The sequence below is a fragment of the Bombina bombina genome, chromosome 3 (genome assembly GCF_027579735.1).
Source record: "Bombina bombina isolate aBomBom1 chromosome 3, aBomBom1.pri, whole genome shotgun sequence".
In the NCBI taxonomy this organism is placed as follows: Eukaryota; Metazoa; Chordata; class Amphibia; order Anura; family Bombinatoridae; genus Bombina; species Bombina bombina.
The window spans coordinates 1139893904-1139914342 of NC_069501.1; the positions used below are offsets into that span (position 1 = coordinate 1139893904).

At 37.6% G+C, this 20439-nt stretch overlaps 1 protein-coding gene across 1 annotated transcript in view; it reads right to left on the reverse strand.

Moving 5' to 3' along the window:
• IFT88 (intraflagellar transport 88) overlaps nucleotides 1-20439 on the reverse strand; it is a 192339-nt gene that overhangs the window by 68466 nt on the left and 103434 nt on the right. Inside the window, exons 18-19 of the mRNA XM_053708525.1 lie at nucleotides 11619-11769; nucleotides 6004-6119 (exon numbers count right to left, since the gene is read on the reverse strand). Coding sequence (XP_053564500.1) covers nucleotides 6004-6119; nucleotides 11619-11769 — 267 coding nt within the window. The remainder of the gene's footprint in view (nucleotides 1-6003; nucleotides 6120-11618; nucleotides 11770-20439) is intronic.

The window sequence follows — 20439 nt, forward strand, 5'->3', positions numbered from 1 at the left end:
GGGACAAAAATCCCTAAGGTTATGGGGCTGTCTCTACTCCTGCTAATGTACTACTATTCCTATGGCAGATAGTACTTCATTTAAGGATCCTTTAGATAGGAAAATTGAATCCTTTCTAAGAAAAGCTTACTTATGTTCAGGTAATCTTCTTAGACCTGCTATATTTTTAGCGGTTGTTGCTGCAGCTTCAACTTTTTGGTTAGAAGCTTTAGCGCAACAAGTAACAGATCATAATTTTATAGCATTATTATTATTCTATAACATGCTAATAATTTTATTGGTGATACCATCTTTTGATATCATTAGAGTTGATGTCAGGTATATGTCTCTAGCTATTTTAGCTAGAAAAGCTTTATGGATTAAACTTGGAATGCTGACATGTCTTCTAAGTCAACTTTGCTTTCCCTTTCTTTCCAGGGTAAATAATCATTTCGTTCCTTTCCTCACAACAAGGAACAAAAGCCTGATCCTTCATCCTCAGGAGCGGTATCAGTTTGGAAACTATTTCCAGTTTGGAATATATCCAAGCCTTATAGAAACCTATAGCCAGCTCCTAAGTACCTATGAAGGTGCGGCCCTTATTCCAGCTCAGCTGGTATGGGGCAGATTACGTTTTCTTCAAAGAAATTTGGATCAATTCCGTTCTTAATCTCTGGTTTCAGAAACATTGTTTCAGAAAGGTACAGAATTGGCTTCAAGTTAAGGCCTCCGGCTAAGAGATTCTTTTCTTTCCCGTGTCCCAGTCGACACAGCAAGGCTCAGCATTTCTGAAATGTGTTTCAGATCTAGAGTTGGCTGGAGTATTTATGCCAGTTCCAGTTCTGGAACAGGGGCTGGGGTTTTATTTTATCTCTTCATTGTACCAAAGAAGGTCAATTCCTTCAGACCAGTTCTGGATCTATCATTATTGAATCGTTATGTTAGGATACCAACATTCAAGATGGTTACTATAGGACTATCCTGCCTTTTGTTTAGCAAGGGCATTATATGTCTACAATAGATTTACAGGATGTGTATCTGCATATTCCGATTCATCCAGATCACTTTTAGTGTCTGAGATTCTCTTTTTAGACAAGCATTACCAGTTTTGTGGCTCTACTGTTTGGCCTAGCCTCAGTTCCAAGAATTTTTTTCAAAGGTTCTCGGTGCCCTTCTTTCTGTAATCAGAGAATAGGGTTTTGGTATTTCCTTATTTGGATGATATCTTGGTACTTGCTCAGTCTTCTCATTTTCGAAGAATCTCATACGAATCGACTTGTGTTGTTTCTTCAAGTTCATGGTTGGAGGATCAATTTACCAATCAGTTCATTGATTCCTCAGACAAGGGTAACCTTTTTAGGTTTCTAGATAAATTCAGTGTCTATGACTCTGTCCTTGTCAGACAAGAGAAGTTTAACATTGATATCAGCTTGTCAAAACCTTCAGTCACAATCATTCCCTTTGGTAGCCTTATGCATGGAAATGTTGGGTCTTAGGACTGCCGCATCAGATGCGATCTCCTTTGCTCGTTTTCACATGCGACCTCTTCAGCGCTGTATGCTGAACAAATGGTGCAGGGATTACTCAAAGATATCTCAATTAATATCTTTAAACCGATTTTACGACACTCTCTGACATGGTGGACAGATCACCATCGTTCAGTTCAGGGGGCTTCTTTGTTCTTCCGACCTGGACTATAATCTCAACAGATACAAGTCTTACAGGTTGGGGAGCTGTGTGGGGGTATCTGACGGCACAAGGGGTTTGGGAATCTCAGGAGGTGAGATTTCCGATCAATTTGGAACTCCGTGCAATTTTCAGAGCTCTTCAGTCTTGGCCTCTTCTGAAGAGAGAGTTGTTCATTGTTTTCAGATAAGACAATGTCACAACTGTGGCATACATCAATCATCAAGGAGGGACTCACAGTCCTCTGGCTATGAAAGAAGTATCTCGAATTTTGGTTTGGGCGGAATCCAGCTCCTGTCTAATCTCTGCGGTTTATATCCCAGGTATGGACAATTGGAAAGCGGATTATCTCAGTCGCCAAACGTTGCATCCGGGCGAATGGTCTCTTCACCCAGAGGTATTTCTTCAGATTGTTCAAATGTGGGAACTTCCAGAAATAGATCTGATGGCTTCTCATCTAAACAAGAAACTTCCCAGGTATCTGTCCAGATCCCGGGATCCTCAGGCGGAGGCAGTGGATGCATTTTCACTTCCTTGGAAGTATCATCCTGCCTATATCTTTCCGCCTCTAGTTCTTCTTCCAAGAGTAATCTCCAAGATTCTGAAGGAATGCTCGTTTGTTCTGCTGGTAGCTCCGGCATGGCCTCACAGGTTTTGGTATGCGGATCTTGTCCGGATGGCCTCTTGCCAACCGTGGACTCTTCCGTTAAGACCAGACCTTTTGTCTCAAGGTCCTTTTTTCCATCAGGATCTGAAATCCTTAAATTTAAAGGTATGGAGATTGAACGCTTGATTCTTGGTCAAAGAGGTTTCTCTGACTCTGTGATTAATACTATGTTACAGGCTCGTAAATCTGTATCCAGAGAGATATATTATAGAGTCTGGAAGACTTATATTTCTTGGTGTCTTTCTCATCTTTTTTCTTGGCATTCTTTTAGAATACCGAGAATATTACAATTTCTTCAGGATGGTTTAGATAAGGGTTTGTCCGCAAGTTCCTTGAAAGGTCAAATCTCTGCTCTTTCTGTTCTTTTTCACAGAAAGATTGCTATTCTTCCTGATATTCATTGTTTTGTACAAGCTTTGGTTCGTATAAAGCCTGTCATTAAGTCAATTTCTCCTCCTTGGAGTTTGAATTTGGTTCTGGGCGCTCTTCAAGCTCCTCCATTTGAACCTATGCATTCATTGGATATTAAATTACTTTCTTGGAAAGTTTTGTTCCTTTTGGCCATCTCTTCTGCCAGAAGAGTTTCTGAATTATCTGCTCTTTCTTGTGAGTCTCCTTTTCTGATTCTTCATCAGGATAAGGCGGTGTTGCGAACTTCTTTTGAATTTTTACCTAAAGTTGTGAATTCCAACAACATTAGTAGAGAAATTGTGGTTCCTTCATTATGTCCTAATCCTAAGAATTCTAAGGAGAAATCGTTGCATTCTTTGGATGTTGTTAGAGCTTTGAAATATTATGTTGAAGCTACGAAATCTTTCTGTAAGACTTCTAGTCTATTTGTTATCTTTTCCGGTTCTAGGAAAGGCCAGAAAGCTTCTGCCATTTCTTTGGCATCTTGGTTGAAATCTTTAATTCATCTTGCCTATGTTGAGTCGGGTAAAATTCCGCCTCAGAGAATTACAGCTCATTCTACTAGGTCAGTATCTACTTCCTGGGCGTTTAGGAATGAAGCTTCGGTTGACCAGATCTGCAAAGCAGCAACTTGGTCCTCTTTGCATACTTTTACTAAATTCTACCATTTTGATGTATTTTCTTCTTCTGAAGCAGTTTTTGGTAGAAAAGTTCTTCAGGCAGCGGTTTCAGTTTGAATCTTCTGCTTATGTTTTTTGTTAAACTTTATTTTGGGTGTGGATTATTTTCAGCAGGAATTGGCTGTCTTTATTTTATCCCTCCCTCTCTAGTGACTCTTGTGTGGAAAGATCCACATCTTGGGTAGTCATTATCCCATACGTCACTAGCTCATGGACTCTTGTTAATTACATGAAAGAAAACATAATTTATGTAAGAACTTACCTGATAAATTCATTTCTTTCATATTAACAAGAGTCCATGAGGCCCACCCTTTTTTGTGGTGGTTATGATTTTTTTGTATAAAGCACAATTATTCCAATTCCTTATTTTATATGCTTCGCACTTTTTTTCTTATCACCCCACTTCTTGGCTATTCGTTAAACTGATTTGTGGGTGTGGTGAGGGGTGTATTTATAGGCATTTTAAGGTTTGGGAAACTTTGCCCCTCCTGGTAGGAATGTATATCCCATACGTCACTAGCTCATGGACTCTTGTTAATATGAAAGAAATGAATTTATCAGGTAAGTTCTTACATAAATTATGTTTTCTCTTATGCACTAGTTACACCTATCCTCAAAAAACCTTCTCTTGATCCAACCTTCTCATCCAAATACCGTCCAATTTATTTACTTCCCCTTGCCTCTAAACTTCTGGAAAGGCCATTTTACACACGTTTATCACACTTCCTCACATTAAACTCCGTCCTTTATCCATTGCAATCTGGATTTCGTCCCCACACAGACACAGCAAGTAATAAGATTACTACTTACAGCAAAATCAAAAGGCCATTGATCTTTGTTAATCCTTCTCGATCTGTCTGCAGCCTTTGATACTGTTGACCACCCTATCTTGCTCCAAACCCTCAAATCCTTCAGCATTTGCGACACAGCCCTCTGGTGGTACTCCTCCTACCTGTCCAGCTGTACTTTTAGTTTAGTCGTCACTGGCACATCCTCTGCCCATTTAACACTTTCTGGTTGGGGTACCACAAGGCTCTGTCCTTGGTCCCCTTATCTTCTCAACCCATACAGCTTCCTTAGGTTCCTTAAAGGGACAGTCTACAATATAATTTTTATTGTTTTAAAATATAGATAATCCCTTTATTACCTATTACCCAGTTTTGTATAACCAACACGGTTATATTAATATACGTTTTACCTCTATTATTACCTTGTATCGATCACATGACCTTTTTATTTATTTATTTATTATCTATTGACTTGCATTTAGTACTGTGTTGTGCTAAATCTTAAATAACTCCATGGGCATGATCACATTGTTATCTATATGGGCCACATGAACTAGCAGTCTCCTGTTGTGAAAAGCATCTGTAGAGCATTTGAAACAGGCAGAACTTTAGAGGTTTTAATGTTATAAAGTATATTAATATATCAATGTTGGTTGTGCAAAGCTGGGGAATGTGTAGTAAAGGCATTATCTATCTTTTTAAACAATAACAATTTTAGTGTAGACTGTCCCTTTAATAAAGTCCCACGGGTTTCAATATAATTTGTATGCCGATGACACCCAAATCTACCTCTGTACATCAGACCTATCCCCTTCCTTGCTAACCCATGTCACTAACTGTCCTGGGGTCACACTTGACTCAGAACTTTTTTTTTCACTCCTAACATCCAGTATTTGGCCAGTTCCTGGCACTTAAAAACCATCTCCAAAATTAGCCACTTCCTCACACAAGACACAACTAAGATTTTAATTCACTCTCTCATCATTTCCTGCCTTGACTATTGCAACTTCATCCTCGCTGGCCTCCATAGCTGCTGTCTATCTACTTTACAATCTATAATGAATGTCTCTGACAAGCTGATTCTTCCTTACACGTCGCTCCTCATCTGCTGCACCTCTCTGCCAATCTCTTCACTGGCTTCCAGAATAAAATACAATCATTACATTCAAAGCCCACAATAACACTTCTCCACCCTATATCTCCGACCTTGTCTCCAGATATTCTCTCTCCTGTCCCTTTCGCTTTGCTCACAACCTCCTTTTCTCCTCCTCTCTTGGTACCTCCTTACATTCCAGTCTACAGGACTTCTCCAGAATTTTGTGGAACTCTCTGCCTCGCTCCACAAGACTCTCCCCTAGTTTTCATAGTTTCAAGCGCCCCTTATAGACTCTACTGTTCAGGGATGCATACAACATACGCTAACCTTTCTTACCACAGTCCCTCTCCTCCTCCTTTGTCATCCCCTTGAACCCCCTTAGAATGTAAGCCTACAAGCCAAGCTGTTTTGTAGATCACATTCATGAGAGGTGATTTACAACAGTGAAACTCTTTGTTTACTATAAATTCTACCTTAGCATATTATTCCTACGTTTATGACGATGCAGAATCTGTTGGTGCTCTACAAATAACTGATAATAATAATAATAAGAACCATAAGTAGTTTAATTTTAGTAATCTTGAAAATTAAAGCATTTTGATTAAGATTTCATTTTTTCCAGTAGACCGGTTACCCTTTTTGTTTTTGTTAAATAACACTATTTCTCACTCAATAACATTACCAAAATATACTTACTGAATAAGCGCTGCTCTTTCAAAGTACTGAATGGCTTTTTCAAATAACTGGTTATCAATGTAGTATGCTCCAAGCCACTCAATAACTTCAATATTTGAAGGAAAATAGCGATATGACTGGGGGAAAAATATGAAAAACACTTTATTAATAATTAATTAATTTTATGGTTATCATACCCTATTCTTAAGTTAAAAGGGATATGTAAGTAAAAATTAAACTTTCTTGATCCAGAGAGAGAGCACAGAATTGATTTTTTTTTATTTTTTTTTAATCCAAATATTGTGCGCTAATACTTGCAACAGGGTTTGTAACAAAGTTATATGTTTAGTGCTCAAGACGTGCAAATTTGATAATAGAAGCAAATTGTATTTTTTTGTCTATAATTGAATTCTGAAAGTTTAATTCTGACTTCCATGTCCCTTTAAATAAATAGCTATCAGTAATTTGCAACATGTAAATTGTACCAGTATATGTTAGAAATAGAAAATACTAATTCTGGTGAATAGATGATTATGAGCTTTGAGCCGTGACTATTAAAAAGGGACAATGCACTAAGGCAAGCACAAAAAAAAGATTAATTTCTTCTATTGCCTTTTGTTTGCACAGTTTTTCCTATGGCCATTACGGCAGCATTGACATTTTTAGTATAGGTCGAGGTTTCAACTTGAAAACCTATTTCATATGACTAAATAAAGGTAAAGGATTAATTTATAAATAATTTAATACACTATAGCAGGTAAAATGTATTTTTGGGAACACATTAAAGGGGAGAGAATTTTTATAGTACACTGTGACTTTAATTAAAATAGATATTATGGGCGCGATCCGATATCGATCGCAGTTTGCGGCGCAAGCGAGGGAACCGGCGTCGCCCGCAGTTTCAGCTCGCAACTCGAGCCATCCCATATAGGTCGCCGTCAGATGCTAACGTGCCGTAAGTCTCACAAACCAGCGATGTCCAGAAATCTGCGTAAGTACAAATTTCTGGCGTCGCCAGTGACTTGCGCCACGTTAGAATCTGCCGGCGCCTATAAAACCTGACTAAAGTCTAAAACACCCGCACTGTCTAACACGCCTCCCTAACATAGCCCGCACTGTCTAACACGCCTCCCTAACATAGCCCGCACTGTCTAACACGCCTCCCTAACATAGCCCGCACTGTCTAACACGCCTCCCTAACATAGCCCGCACTGTCTAACACGCCTCCCTAACATAGCCCGCACTGTCTAACCCTCTATCCGCTATCCCCCCTCACTAGCCTAACAATAAAAATGCTATTAACCCCTAAACCGCCGCTCCTTTACCCCGCCGCAACCTAATAAAGTTATTAACCCCTAAACCGCCGCTCCCGTACCCCGCCGCCAGCTATATTATATCTATAACCCCCTAAAGTGAGCCCCTAACACCGCCGCCATCTATATTAAAATTATTAACCCCTAATGGAAGCCCCTTACACCGCCGCCATCTCTATTAAAATGATTAACCCCTAATTTAATCTACCTACCCTGCCGCCAGCTATATTATCTATATTAACCCTAAGTATATTATAGTTAATATAGGTATTACATTATATATATTAACTATATTAACCCTAATTATATTAGGGTTAATATAGTTACTATAGTATTTATATTAACTATATTAACTCTATCTAACCCTAACACCCCTAACTAAATTTATATTAAATTAATCTAATTAATTTATAAACTAAAATATTCCTATTTAAATCTAAATACTTACCTATAAAATAAACCCTAAGATAGCTACAATATAATTAATAATTACATTATAGCTATGTTAGGGTTAATATTTATTTTACAGGTAAATAGTTAATTATTTTAACTAGGTATAATAGATATTAAATAGTTATTAACTATTTAATATCTACCTAGTTAAAATAATTACCCAATTACCTGTAAAATAAATCCTAACCTAAGTTACAAATACACCTACACTATCAATAAATTTAATAAACTACAAACATCTATCTAAAAATACAATTAAATTAACTAAACTAAATTACAAAAAAAAACAAACACTAAATTACAAAAAATAAAAAAAAGATTACAAGATTTTTAAGCTAATTACACCTATTCTAAGCCCCCTAATAAAATAATAAACCCCCAAAATAAAAAAAATTCCCTGCCCTATTCTAAATTAAACATATTTCAAAGCTCTTTACCTCTTTGGCTTCTATCGGAACAGCCAATAGAATGCGAGCTCAATCTGATTGGCTGATTGGATCAGCCAATCGGATTGAACTTGAATCTGATTGGCTGATTCAATCAGCCAATCAGATTTTTTTAACTTAATTCCGATTGGCTGATAGAATCCTATCAGCCAATCGGAATTCGGCGGACGCCATCTTGGATGACGTCATTTAAAGGTACCTCATTCCAAGTTTAGCAGTCGGCCGGGATGGATGCTCCGCGGCGGCGGAGCGAAGAAAGAAGATTGAAGATGCCGCCGGAAGAATGAAGACTTTGCTGCCGCTTGGAGGAAGACGTCGCCGGAGGAAGAATTCTTCTTTGCCGCTTGGAGGATGACATCGCCGGAGGAAGATTTCTTCTTTGCCGCTTGGAGGACGACATCGCCCGGATCGGATCAGGAGTTCGGCCCGGTGTGGTGAAGACAAGGTAGGGAGATCTTCAGGGGGGTAGTGTTAGGCTTTTTTAAGGGGGGTTTGGGTGGGTTTAGAATAGGGGTATGTGGGTGGTGGGTTGTAATGGGGGGGGGGGGGGATTGTATTTGTTGAATGCAAAAGAGCTGAATTCTTTGGGGCATGCCCCACAAAAGGCCCTTTTAAGGGCTGGTAAGGTAAAGAGCTTTGAAATATGTTTAATTTAGAATAGGGCAGGGAATTTTTTTTATTTTGGGGGTTTATTATTTTATTAGGGGGCTTAGAATAGGTGTAATTAGCTTAAAAATCTTGTAATCTTTTTTTTATTTTTTGTAATTTAGTGTTTGGTTTTTTTTGTAATTTAGTTTAGTTAATTTAATTGTATTTTTAGATAGATGTTTGTACTTTATTTAATTTATTGATAGTGTAGGTGTATTTATAACTTAGGTTAGGATTTATTTTACAGGTAATTGGGTAATTATTTTAACTAGGTAGATATTAAATAGTTAATAACTATTTAATATCTATTATACCTAGTTAAAATAATTAACAATTTACCTGTAAAATAAATATTAACCCTAACATAGCTACAATGTAATTATTAATTATATTGTAGCTATCTTAGGGTTTATTTTATAGGTAAGTATTTAGATTTAAATAGGAATATTTTAGTTTATAAATTAATTAGATTAATTTAATATAAATATAGTTAGGGGTGTTAGTGTTAGATAGAGTTAATATAGTTAATATAAATACTATAGTAACTATATTAACCCTAATATAATTAGGGTTAATATAGTTAATATATATAATGTAATAACTATATTAACTATAATATACTTAGGGTTAATATAGATAATATAGCTGGCGGCGGGGTAGGTAGATTAAATTAGGGGTTAATCATTTTAATAGAGATGGCGGCGGTGTAAGGGGCTTACATTAGGGGTTAATAATATTAATATAGATGGCGGCGGTATAGGGGGATTAGATTAGGGGTTAATAATTTTTATATAGGTGGCGGCGGTGTAAGGGGTCAGATTAGGGGATAGATAAGGTAGATGGCGGCGGTTTTAGAGGCTCACAGTAGGGGGTTAGTTTATGTAGATGGCGGCGGGGTCCGGGAGCGGCGGTTTAGGGGGTAATAACTTTATTAGGGATTTCGGGGGGGGGGATCGCGGTTGACAGGGAGATAGACATTGCGCATGCGTTAGGTGTTAGGTTTATTTTAGCAGATCGCGGTTGACAGGGAGATAGACATTGCGCATGCGTTAGGTGTTAGGTTTATTTTCTAGTTAGTTTAGGGAGTTACGGGGCTCCAATAGTCAGCGTAAGGCTTCTTACGGCTGCTTTTTGTGGCGAGGTGAAAATGGAGTAAGTTTTCTCCATTTTCGCCACGTAAGTCCTTACGCTGCATATTGGATACCAAACTGCGCGGGTTTGGTATACCTGCCTATGGCCCAAAAAACTGCGGGCGACGGCAGAAATATACGCGCGTAACTTCTAGGTTACGCCGTATATGTGATACCAAATCCGCGCAATTATTGGCGTCGCCGGCTTTTGCGGGCGACGATTTTTATCGGATCGACCCCTACATAGCTGGCTTGATTCACTAAACATTCAAAAACCTTTTCAGTGAGAAAAAAAAAAGCTCTTCAGTTTTCAATGTTACCCTATAAAAGACGCCAACAGTTTTGTGAAACAACTTAAAGGGACAGTCTAGTATAAATTAAACTTTCATTATTCAGATAGGACTTTTAATTTTAATCAACTTTCCAATTTACTTTTATCATCAAATTTGCTTTTTTCTCTTGGTATTCTTAGTTTAAACTAAACATAGGTAGGCTCATATGCTAATTTCTAAGCCTTTGAGGGCTGCCTCTTATCACAGGCTTTTTAAATCTCTTTTCAACACAAAGAGACAGAAAGTACATGTGGGCCATATAGATAACACTGTGTTCAGGCACAGGGGGTTATTTAAGATTTAGTAGAAAACAATGCTAAATTTAAGACAATAGATAATAAGCAGTCACAGTCATGTGATCAGGGGGCTGGAAGAAGGTCCTAGATACAAGGTAATCACAGAGGTAAAAAGTATATTGATATAATTGTGTTGGTTATGCAAAACCGGGGAATGGGTAATAAAGGGATTATCTATCTTTTAAAACAATAACAATTCTATGGTAGACTGTCCCTTTAAAGGGACATTAAACACTCAGATTGTAATATACAATGTTTGATTATGTGTAGTAAAACAACTTTGCAATATACTTTCATTATCATAATAATGTAGTTAACTCAGAAGATTGTGCGTTTTCCAATTCTGAGAAATGGAAGTGCATACTGCAGACTTTGCAAGCCTAATTATGCTACATATTTGTACCTAAAATGACAGTGGTAAGCCATGTCTACTGTAATAACTGTCTGGATTTGCTAAAAAAGGCAAGTGGTAGGTGGAGTTTCGCTACTGCAAAAAAGATGCCCCCTTCCCAGGCAGACGCAGCAACAAAAATAAAAAAAAAACACAGACATATGCCTCTTAGCCAACATTAAAAGGCGGAATCTAGAATTTTAAAATTACTATTGTACATATGATGTCGTTTTTGTTTTTTTACTGCCTCTGTCTGAGAATTATGTTCTACCACCATGGTTGGAGACGCAATTCTTCTTATTAAAGAGAGCTTCAAGTCCTGGATTCTAGACCAGTGTTTATCAATTCCACTGCACCACATACACTAACGGGACAGAGTTTAAGGATTACCTTGAGTGAGAGCAGGTTAATAACTATGGTTACTGATCAGCTGTTTTTTTACCTGTCCCTTGGTTCAGAGATCCTGAAAATCTGGGCTGTTAGTGTGCCCTAAGGTCTAGTATTGAGAAACACTGTTGTAGATCATGATACAGGCTTTAAATTATTCATGGAAGCCTCTGAATAGGCATAAGTCTGCTTTAGTTAATCTTCTGTGAATATTTTAAAAAAATAATAATCTTCAAATACCTCATAATAATATTGGAAGGCTTGAGATTTGTCACCTTCAATATCGTACAACTCTCCAAGTTTGGCTAATGCGTGTGAATCTGTAGGAACAACACTAATAAGTTGCATGAGCCACTCCAATGCCTGATTCGGATCCTCAAGCATCTCATACCTAAACAAGCTGAATTAAGGAAATCTGCTTGTATCTTAAAGGGACATTAAAAACTTTGAGATGGTAATATAAAATGATCAATCATATATATGTTAAAGAAGCAAACTGTTATTAACACCTAGGTGTCCAACTTCAGGGGGCGCTAAAATGTGGCTGGTGATATGCTAATCTATTTAAATTAAAAAAAGGTGATATAAGGTATGCTGAATCAGTAAGTGATAGATAATAAAATAATTTTGAGCAATGATCAGACTATAACCTTAAATGGGTTTGATGTGCACTAGAAAAAAACATAATCAAACTATGTCCTTAAATAGGTTTGATATGCACATTGAATATATATATATATATATATATATATATATATATATATATATATATATATATATATATATATATATATATATATATAAAAAACATAATTTATGTAAGAACTTACCTGATAAATTCATTTCTTTCATATTAGCAAGAGTCCATGAGCTAGTGACGTATGGGATATACATTCCTACCAGGAGGGGCAAAGTTTCCCAAACCTCAAAATGCCTACAAATACACCCCTCACCACACCCACAAATCAGTTTAACGAATAGCCAAGAAGTGGGGTGATAAAAAAAAGTGCGAAAGCATATAAAATAAGGAATTGGAATAGTTGTGCTTTATACAAAAAAAATCATAACCACCACAAAAAGGGTGGGCCTCATGGACTCTTGCTAATATGAAAGAAATTAATTTATCAGGTAAGTTCTTACATAAATTATGTTTTCTTTCATGTAATTAGCAAGAGTCCATGAGCTAGTGACGAATGGGATAATGACTACCCAAGATGTGGATCTTTCCACGCAAGAGTCACTAGAGAGGGAGGGATAAAATAAAGACAGCCAATTCCTGCTGAAAATAATCCACACCCAAAATAAAGTTTAATGAAAACATAAGCAGAAGATTCAAACTGAAACCGCTGCCTGAAGTACTTTTCTACCAAAAACTGCTTCAGAAGAAGAAAACACATCAAAATGGTAGAATTTAGTAAAAGTATGCAAAGAGGACCAAGTTGCTGCTTTGCAAATCTGATCAACCGAAGCCTCATTCCTAAACGCCCAGGAAGTAGAAACTGACCTAGTAGAATGAGCTGTAATCCTTTGAGGCGGAGTTTTACCCGACTCGACATAAGCATGGTAAATTAAGGATTTCAACCAAGATGCCAAAGAAATGGCAGAAGCTTTCTGACCTTTTCTAGAACCGGAAAAGATGACAAATAGACTAGAAGTCTTTCGGAAAGACTTAGTAGCCTCAACATAATATTTCAAAGCTCTAACAACATACAAAGAATGCAACGATTTCTCCTTAGAATTCTTAGGATTAGGACATAATGAAGGAACCACAATTTCTTTACTAATGTTGTTGGAATTCACAACCTTAGGTAAAAATTCAAAAGAAGTTCGCAACACCGCCTTATCCTGATGAAAAATCAGAAAAGGAGACTCACAAGAAAGAGCAGATAATTCAAAGACTCTTCTGGCAGAAGAGATGGCCAAAAGGAACAAAACTTTCCAAGAAAGTAATTTAATGTCCAATGAATGCATGGGTTCAAAAGGAGGAGCTTGAAGAGCCCTCAGAACCAAATTCAAACTCCAAGGAGGAGAAATAGACTTAATGACAGGTTTTATACGAACCAAAGCTTGTACAAAACAATGAATATCAGGAAGATTAGCAATCTTTCTGTGAAAAAGAACAGAAAGAGCAGAGATTTGTCCTTTCAAGGAACTTGCGGACAAACCTTTATCTAAACCATCCTGAAGAAACTGTAAAATTCTCGGAATTCTAAAAGAATGCCAGGAAAAATGATGAGAAAGACACCAAGAAATATAAGTCTTCCAGACTCTATAATATATCTCTCTAGATACAGATTTACGAGCCTGTAACATAGTATTAATCACAGAGTCAGAGAAACCTCTTTGACCAAGAATCAAGCGTTCAATCTCCATACCTTTAAATTTAAGGATTTGAGATCCTGATGGAAGAAAGGACCTTGCGACAGAAGGTCTGGTCTTAACGGAAGAGTCCACGGCTGGCAAGAGGCCATCCGGACAAGATCCGCATACCAAAACCTGTGAGGCCATGCTGGAGCTACCAGCAGAACAAACGAGCATTCCTTCAGAATCTTGGAGATTACTCTTGGAAGAAGAACTAGAGGCGGAAAGATATAGGCAGGATGATACTTCCAAGGAAGTGATAATGCATCCACTGCCTCCGCCTGAGGATCCCGGGATCTGGACAGATACCTGGGAAGTTTCTTGTTTAGATGAGAAGCCATCAGATCTATTTCTGGGAGTTCCCACATTTGAACAATCTGAAGAAATACCTCTGGGTGAAGAGACCATTCGCCCGGATGCAACGTTTGGCGACTGAGATAATCCGCTTCCCAATTGTTTATACCTGGGATATGAACCGCAGAGATTAGACAGGAGCTGGATTCCGCCCAAACCAGAATTCGAGATACTTCTTTCATAGCCAGAGGACTGTGAGTCCCTCCTTGATGATTGATGTATGCCACAGTTGTGACATTGTCTGTCTGAAAACAAATGAACGACTCTCTCTTCAGAAGAGGCCAAGACTGAAGAGCTCTGAAAATTGCACGGAGTTCCAAAATATTGATCGGTAATCTCACCTCCTGAGATTCCCAAACCCCTTGTGCCATCAGAGACCCCCACACAGCTCCCCAACCTGTAAGACTTGCATCTGTTGAGATTATAGTCCAGGTCGGAAGAACAAAAGAAGCCCCCTGAATTAAACGATGGTGATCTGTCCACCACGTCAGAGAATGTCGGACAATCGGTTTTAAAGATATTAATTGAGATATCTTTGTGTAATCCCTGCACCATTGGTTCAGCATACAGAGCTGAAGAGGTCGCATGTGAAAACGAGCAAAGGGGATCGCTTCCGATGCAGCAGTCATAAGACCTAGAATTTCCATGCATAAGGCTACCGAAGGGAATGATTGTGACTGAAGGTTTCGACAAGCTGAAATCAATTTTAGACGTCTCTTGTCTGTCAAAGACAGAGTCATGGACACTGAATCTATCTGGAAACCCAAAAAGGTTACCCTTGTCTGAGGAATCAATGAACTTTTTAGTGAATTGATCCTCCAACCATGATCTTGAAGAAACAACACAAGTCGATTCGTATGAGATTCTGCTAAATGTGAAGACTGAGCAAGTACCAAGATATCGTCCAAATAAGGAAATACCACAATACCCTGTTCTCTGATTACAGACAGAAGGGCACCGAGAACCTTTGTAAAAATTCTTGGAGCTGTAGCTAGGCCAAACGGCAGAGCCACAAACTGGTAATGCTTGTCCAGGAAAGAGAATCTCAGTAACTGATAGTGAGCTGGATGAATCGGAATATGCAGATATGCATCCTGTAAATCTATTGTAGACATATAATGCCCTTGCTGAACAAAAGGCAAGATAGTCCTTACAGTTACCATTTTGAATGTTGGTATCCTTACATAACGATTCAATATTTTTAGATCCAGAACTGGTCTGAAGGAATTCTCCTTCTTTGGTACAATGAAGAGATTCGAATAAAACCCCAGCCCCTGTTCCAGAACTGGAACTGGCATAATTACTCCAGCCAACTCTAGATCTGAAACACATTTCAGAAATGCTTGAGCTTTCACTGGGTTTACTGGGACACGGGAAAGAAAAAATCTCTTTGCAGGAGGTCTTATCTTGAAACCAATTCTGTACCCTTCTGAAACAATGTTCTGAATCCAAAGATTGTGAACAGAATTGATCTAAATTTCTTTGAAAAAACGTAATCTGCCCCCTACCAGCTGAGCTGGAATGAGGGCCGCACCTTCATGTGGACTTAGAAGCTGGCTTTGCTTTTCTAGAAGGCTTGGATTTATTCCAGACTGGAGATGGTTTCCAAACTGAAACTGCTCCTGAGGATGAAGGATCAGGCTTTTGTTCTTTGTTGAAACGAAAGGAACGAAAACGATTATTAGCCCTGTTTTTACCTTTAGATTTTTTATCCTGTGGTAAAAAAGTTCCTTTCCCACCAGTAACAGTTGAGATAATAGAATCCAACTGAGAACCAAATAATTTATTACCCTGGAAAGAAAGGGAAAGTAGAGTCGATTTAGAAGACATATCAGCATTCCAAGTTTTAAGCCATAAAGCTCTTCTAGCTAAAATAGCTAGAGACATAAACCTGACATCAACTCTGATAATATCAAAAATGGCATCACAGATAAAATTATTAGCATGTTGAAGAAGAATAATAATATTATGAGAATCATGATCTGTTACTTGTTGCGCTAAGGTTTCCAACCAAAAAGTTGAAGCTGCAGCAACATCAGCCAATGATATAGCAGTTCTAAGAAGATTACCTGAACACAGATAAGCTTTTCTTAGAAAGGATTCAATTTTCCTATCTAAAGGATCCTTAAAGGAAGTACCATCTGCCGTAGGAATAGTAGTACGTTTAGCAAGGGTAGAAATAGCCCCATCAACTTTAGGGATTTTGTCCCAAAACTCTAATCTGTCGGACGGTACAGGATATAATTGCTTAAAACGTTTAGAAGGAGTAAATTAATTACCCAAATTATTCCATTCTCTGGAAATTACTTCAGAAATAGCACCAGGAACAGGAAAAACTTCTGGAATAACCACAGGAGATCTAAAGACCTTGTATAAACGTTTAGATTTAGTATCAAGAGGACCAGAATCCTCAATTTCTAATGCAATTATGACTTCTTTAAGTAAAGAACGGATAAATTCCATTTTAAATAAATATGACGATTTATCAGCATCAACCTCTGAGACAGAATCCTCTGTATCAGAAGAATCATTAGAATCATAATGATGATGTTCATTTAAAAATTCATCTGTATAAAGAGAAGTTTTAAAAGACTTTTTATGTTTACCAGAAGGAGGAATAACAGACATAGCCTTCTTAATGGATTCAGAAACAAAATCTCTTATGTTATCAGGAACACTCTGAACATTAGATGTTGATGGAACTGCAACAGGTAATGGTACTTTACTAAAGGAAATATTTTCTGCATTAACAAGTTTGTCATGACATTTAATACAAACAACAGCTGGAGGAACAACTACCAAAAGTTTACAACAGATACACTTAGCTTTGGTAGATCCAGCACCAGGCAGTGATTTTCCAGTAGTATCTTCTGACTCAGTTGCAACGTGGGACATCTTGCAATATGTAATAGAAAAAACAACATATAAAGCAAAATTGATCAAATTCCTTAAATGACAGTTTCAGGAATGGGAAAAAATGCCAGTGAACAAGCTTCTAGCAACCAAAAGCAACAAATGATGAGACTTAAATAAAGTGGAGACAAAATTGACGCCCACATTATTTGGCGCCTAAATGCTATTAGCGCCAAAAATGACGCCACATCCGGAACGCCGACATTTTTGGCGCGAAAAACGTCAAAAATGACGCAACTTCCGGCGACACGTATGACGCCGGAAATAGAAAAAAAAATTCGCGCCAAGAAAGTCCGCGCCAAGAATGACGCAATAAAATTAAGCATTTTCAGCCCCCGCAAGCCTAACAGCCCACAGGGAAAAAGTCCATTTTTAAGGTAAGATAAAAATGATATATTCAAATGCATTATCCCAAATATGAAACTGACTGTCTGAAATAAGGAAATGTTGAACATCCTGAGTCAAGGCAAATAAATGTTTGAATACATATATTTAGAACATTATAAAAAAGTGCCCAATCATAGCTTTAGAGTGTCACAGAAAATAAGACTTACTTACCCCAGGACACTCATCTACATGTTGTAGAAAGCCAAACCAGTACTGAAACGAAAATCAGCAGAGGTAATGGTATATATATAAGAGTATATCGTCGATCTGAAAAGGGAGGTAAGAGATGAATCTCTACGACCGATAACAGAGAACCCATGAAATAGACCCCGTAGAAGGAGATCATTGAATTCAAACAGGCAATACTCTCCTCACATCCCTCTGACATTCACTGCACGCTGAGAGGAAAACCGGGCTCCAACCTGCTGCGGAGCGCATATCAACGTAGAATCTAGCACAAACTTACTTCACCACCTCCATAGGAGGCAAAGTTTGTAAAACTGATTTGTGGGTGTGGTGAGGGGTGTATTTGTAGGCATTTTGAGGTTTGGGAAACTTTGCCCCTCCTGGTAGGAATGTATATCCCATACGTCACTAGCTCATGGACTCTTGCTAATTACATGAAAGAAATATATATATATAAAACAAATATACTTATTTGTAAAAAATAATAATAATAATAATAATAATAAGCATACAATTTAAATTCCCCCTTCAAAAACCACAATACAGTGCTAACTTAGCTGAATATTTGTCCACATATGTAAGTGAGAGTCCAATGGTCGGAATTATCCTGATTTATTCATCAGTTGAAATAACTCATCGGCGTATAGTCTCCAGAAAACGCCAGCAGTGAGTTAGCCAGATATGGCGAGCAGCTCCTCTCAGATGAAACAATGCAGAAAACCAAATATCTGTGAAAGGATCACAAAAAGAGAGGGCGCCTCCTAGTGTAATATTGCATAAGTGATGATGCAGCAGATTAACATAATGAAATAATACTCATGCTCATTTTGTGAGTATTATTTCATTCTGTTAATCTGTTGCATGATCACTTATGCAATATTACACTAGGAGGCGCCCTCTCTTTTTGTGATCCTTTCACAGATATTTGGTTTTATGTATTAAAGAACACTGCAATATACTTTCATTATTTACGTTATCCCATTTTCTTGTAATTCTGTTCTGAAATTGTGAGATTTTAGTTCCTGTTAGAAATGGAAGTGCAGAACACTGTTGCATTACACACAGCCATTGGCTGCACACTCTAGTGACCTAAGTAAAACTGTCCCTAATTGGCCACACTTTCTATGTGCCCGATGATCAAAGATTCTCTAGCTTGGAGAGAAATTATAGCACAGAACTCACTGAATCCTACCAGAAAAAGGACAGAAGCTAGAACTCCTAGACAGATGAAAGATTCCTTCCTAGAAAGTAATGAGGCTCTCTAGGATACAAAATATCACAGGGGAAAATGAAATTAACAGGAGAGCACCTGGCACTCACTACAATTTAACATGCTTTTGTCTCTAGTTTAGAACATATTGCTTTTCTGTCAGTTAAATAAGTGTATTGCAAATTCTGTTCAAACTTCACCTACATACGGCTGCAAGATAAATCAATGAGACTATCTTGTGTAAAATGCTTACATCATTTTATAGGAAATGTGAGAGAGCTTCAGACATTATCTGGGAACTCCCTCCTGTTCAGCCCAGGGAACTCACTGTCCCTCCCACTTTATGAAGCGGTCAGTTTTATTTTAAAATAAAGAAAGACAAGATGCAATGTAATTTGTAAATGATACACAGAAATATACAAAGTATGATTCTAATTTGCTAAACTAATGCAGAAACTTTCTAAGCATAATTAAAATGTGTAAAATCACTGCTGTAATAAAAGCAAGACCCAATCTGAAGTGTAGTCATATAAAAAACATAATATATGCTATTTCATACCTGATAAATTCATTTATTTCATGGTGGTGAGAGTCCACGATTCATTGCTCCTGGGATCTAATACCCAAGTTGATTCCAATAAAACCCAAAAAAGGGCAAAAACCATGCAATGAAAAAATAACCAACAGGCAAATCATCCTGAGATATCTACCTGAAGGACTTTCCTACCAAAGGCGACCTCAGAAGAAGCAAAAATAATAAATTAGTAAAAATTAAAAAAAAAGCTGCCTTGCAATGTTGGACAACTGAAGCCTCATTCCTAAAAGGCCAATAAATAGCGATGAATCTAACAGAATAAGCAGTAATCCGTAAAGTGGAGGCTAACCTGCCTCCAAAAAAAGCCTTTTAGAACAGAAGTCTCAAATAAGAAGACAAATAAATTTCAAAAGCTTACTGGCCTATCCTGTAACAAGAAAAGAACACAAACAAACTAGAAGTTTGTCTGAAAACTATAGTAGCATCAATAAAATACTGTGATGCCTAAACAACAAACCTACAGAGAGAAGATAAAACACAAGGAAAGAATATAAATCTAGCCCTAAGAAACTGCCTTATCCTAAAGTAATAAGATAATGAAAATCACATAAAAGAGCAGTAAACTCTGAAAACTCTTTCTAGCAGAAAAACGGCAAAAGAAACAAAGCCTAAGGAATAGGCTCAAAAAGAGAAGTCTGCAAAACCCTCAAAACTAGAACAAAGCTATGAATATCTGAAAGATTAGCAAATCTTCCAAAGGGAAAACTGAAAGAACTGAAATCTGACCCTCCAAAAAGAAATAACTGATAAACCCATATCCAAACCAGCCTGCAAAAGTAAACCAGGAATTCTCAAAGAATGCCAGGACATCGCAAAATAAAGGTCTTCTAAGCCTTATAATAAAACTTCCTGAATAAAGGCTCACAAACGTGGGAGGGGTTTTATAGAGTTTCTAGGGTTTGGAAATCTTTGCCTCCTCCTAGTGGTAAGGAAAAGTAATTCCCAGGAGTAATCATGGACTCTCACCACCTGTATGAAATATAAAGCACTACATGTAAATGTAACAAACCTATCATGACATGCAGTGCTATACTGCACTGGGCTTATCTCTCCCT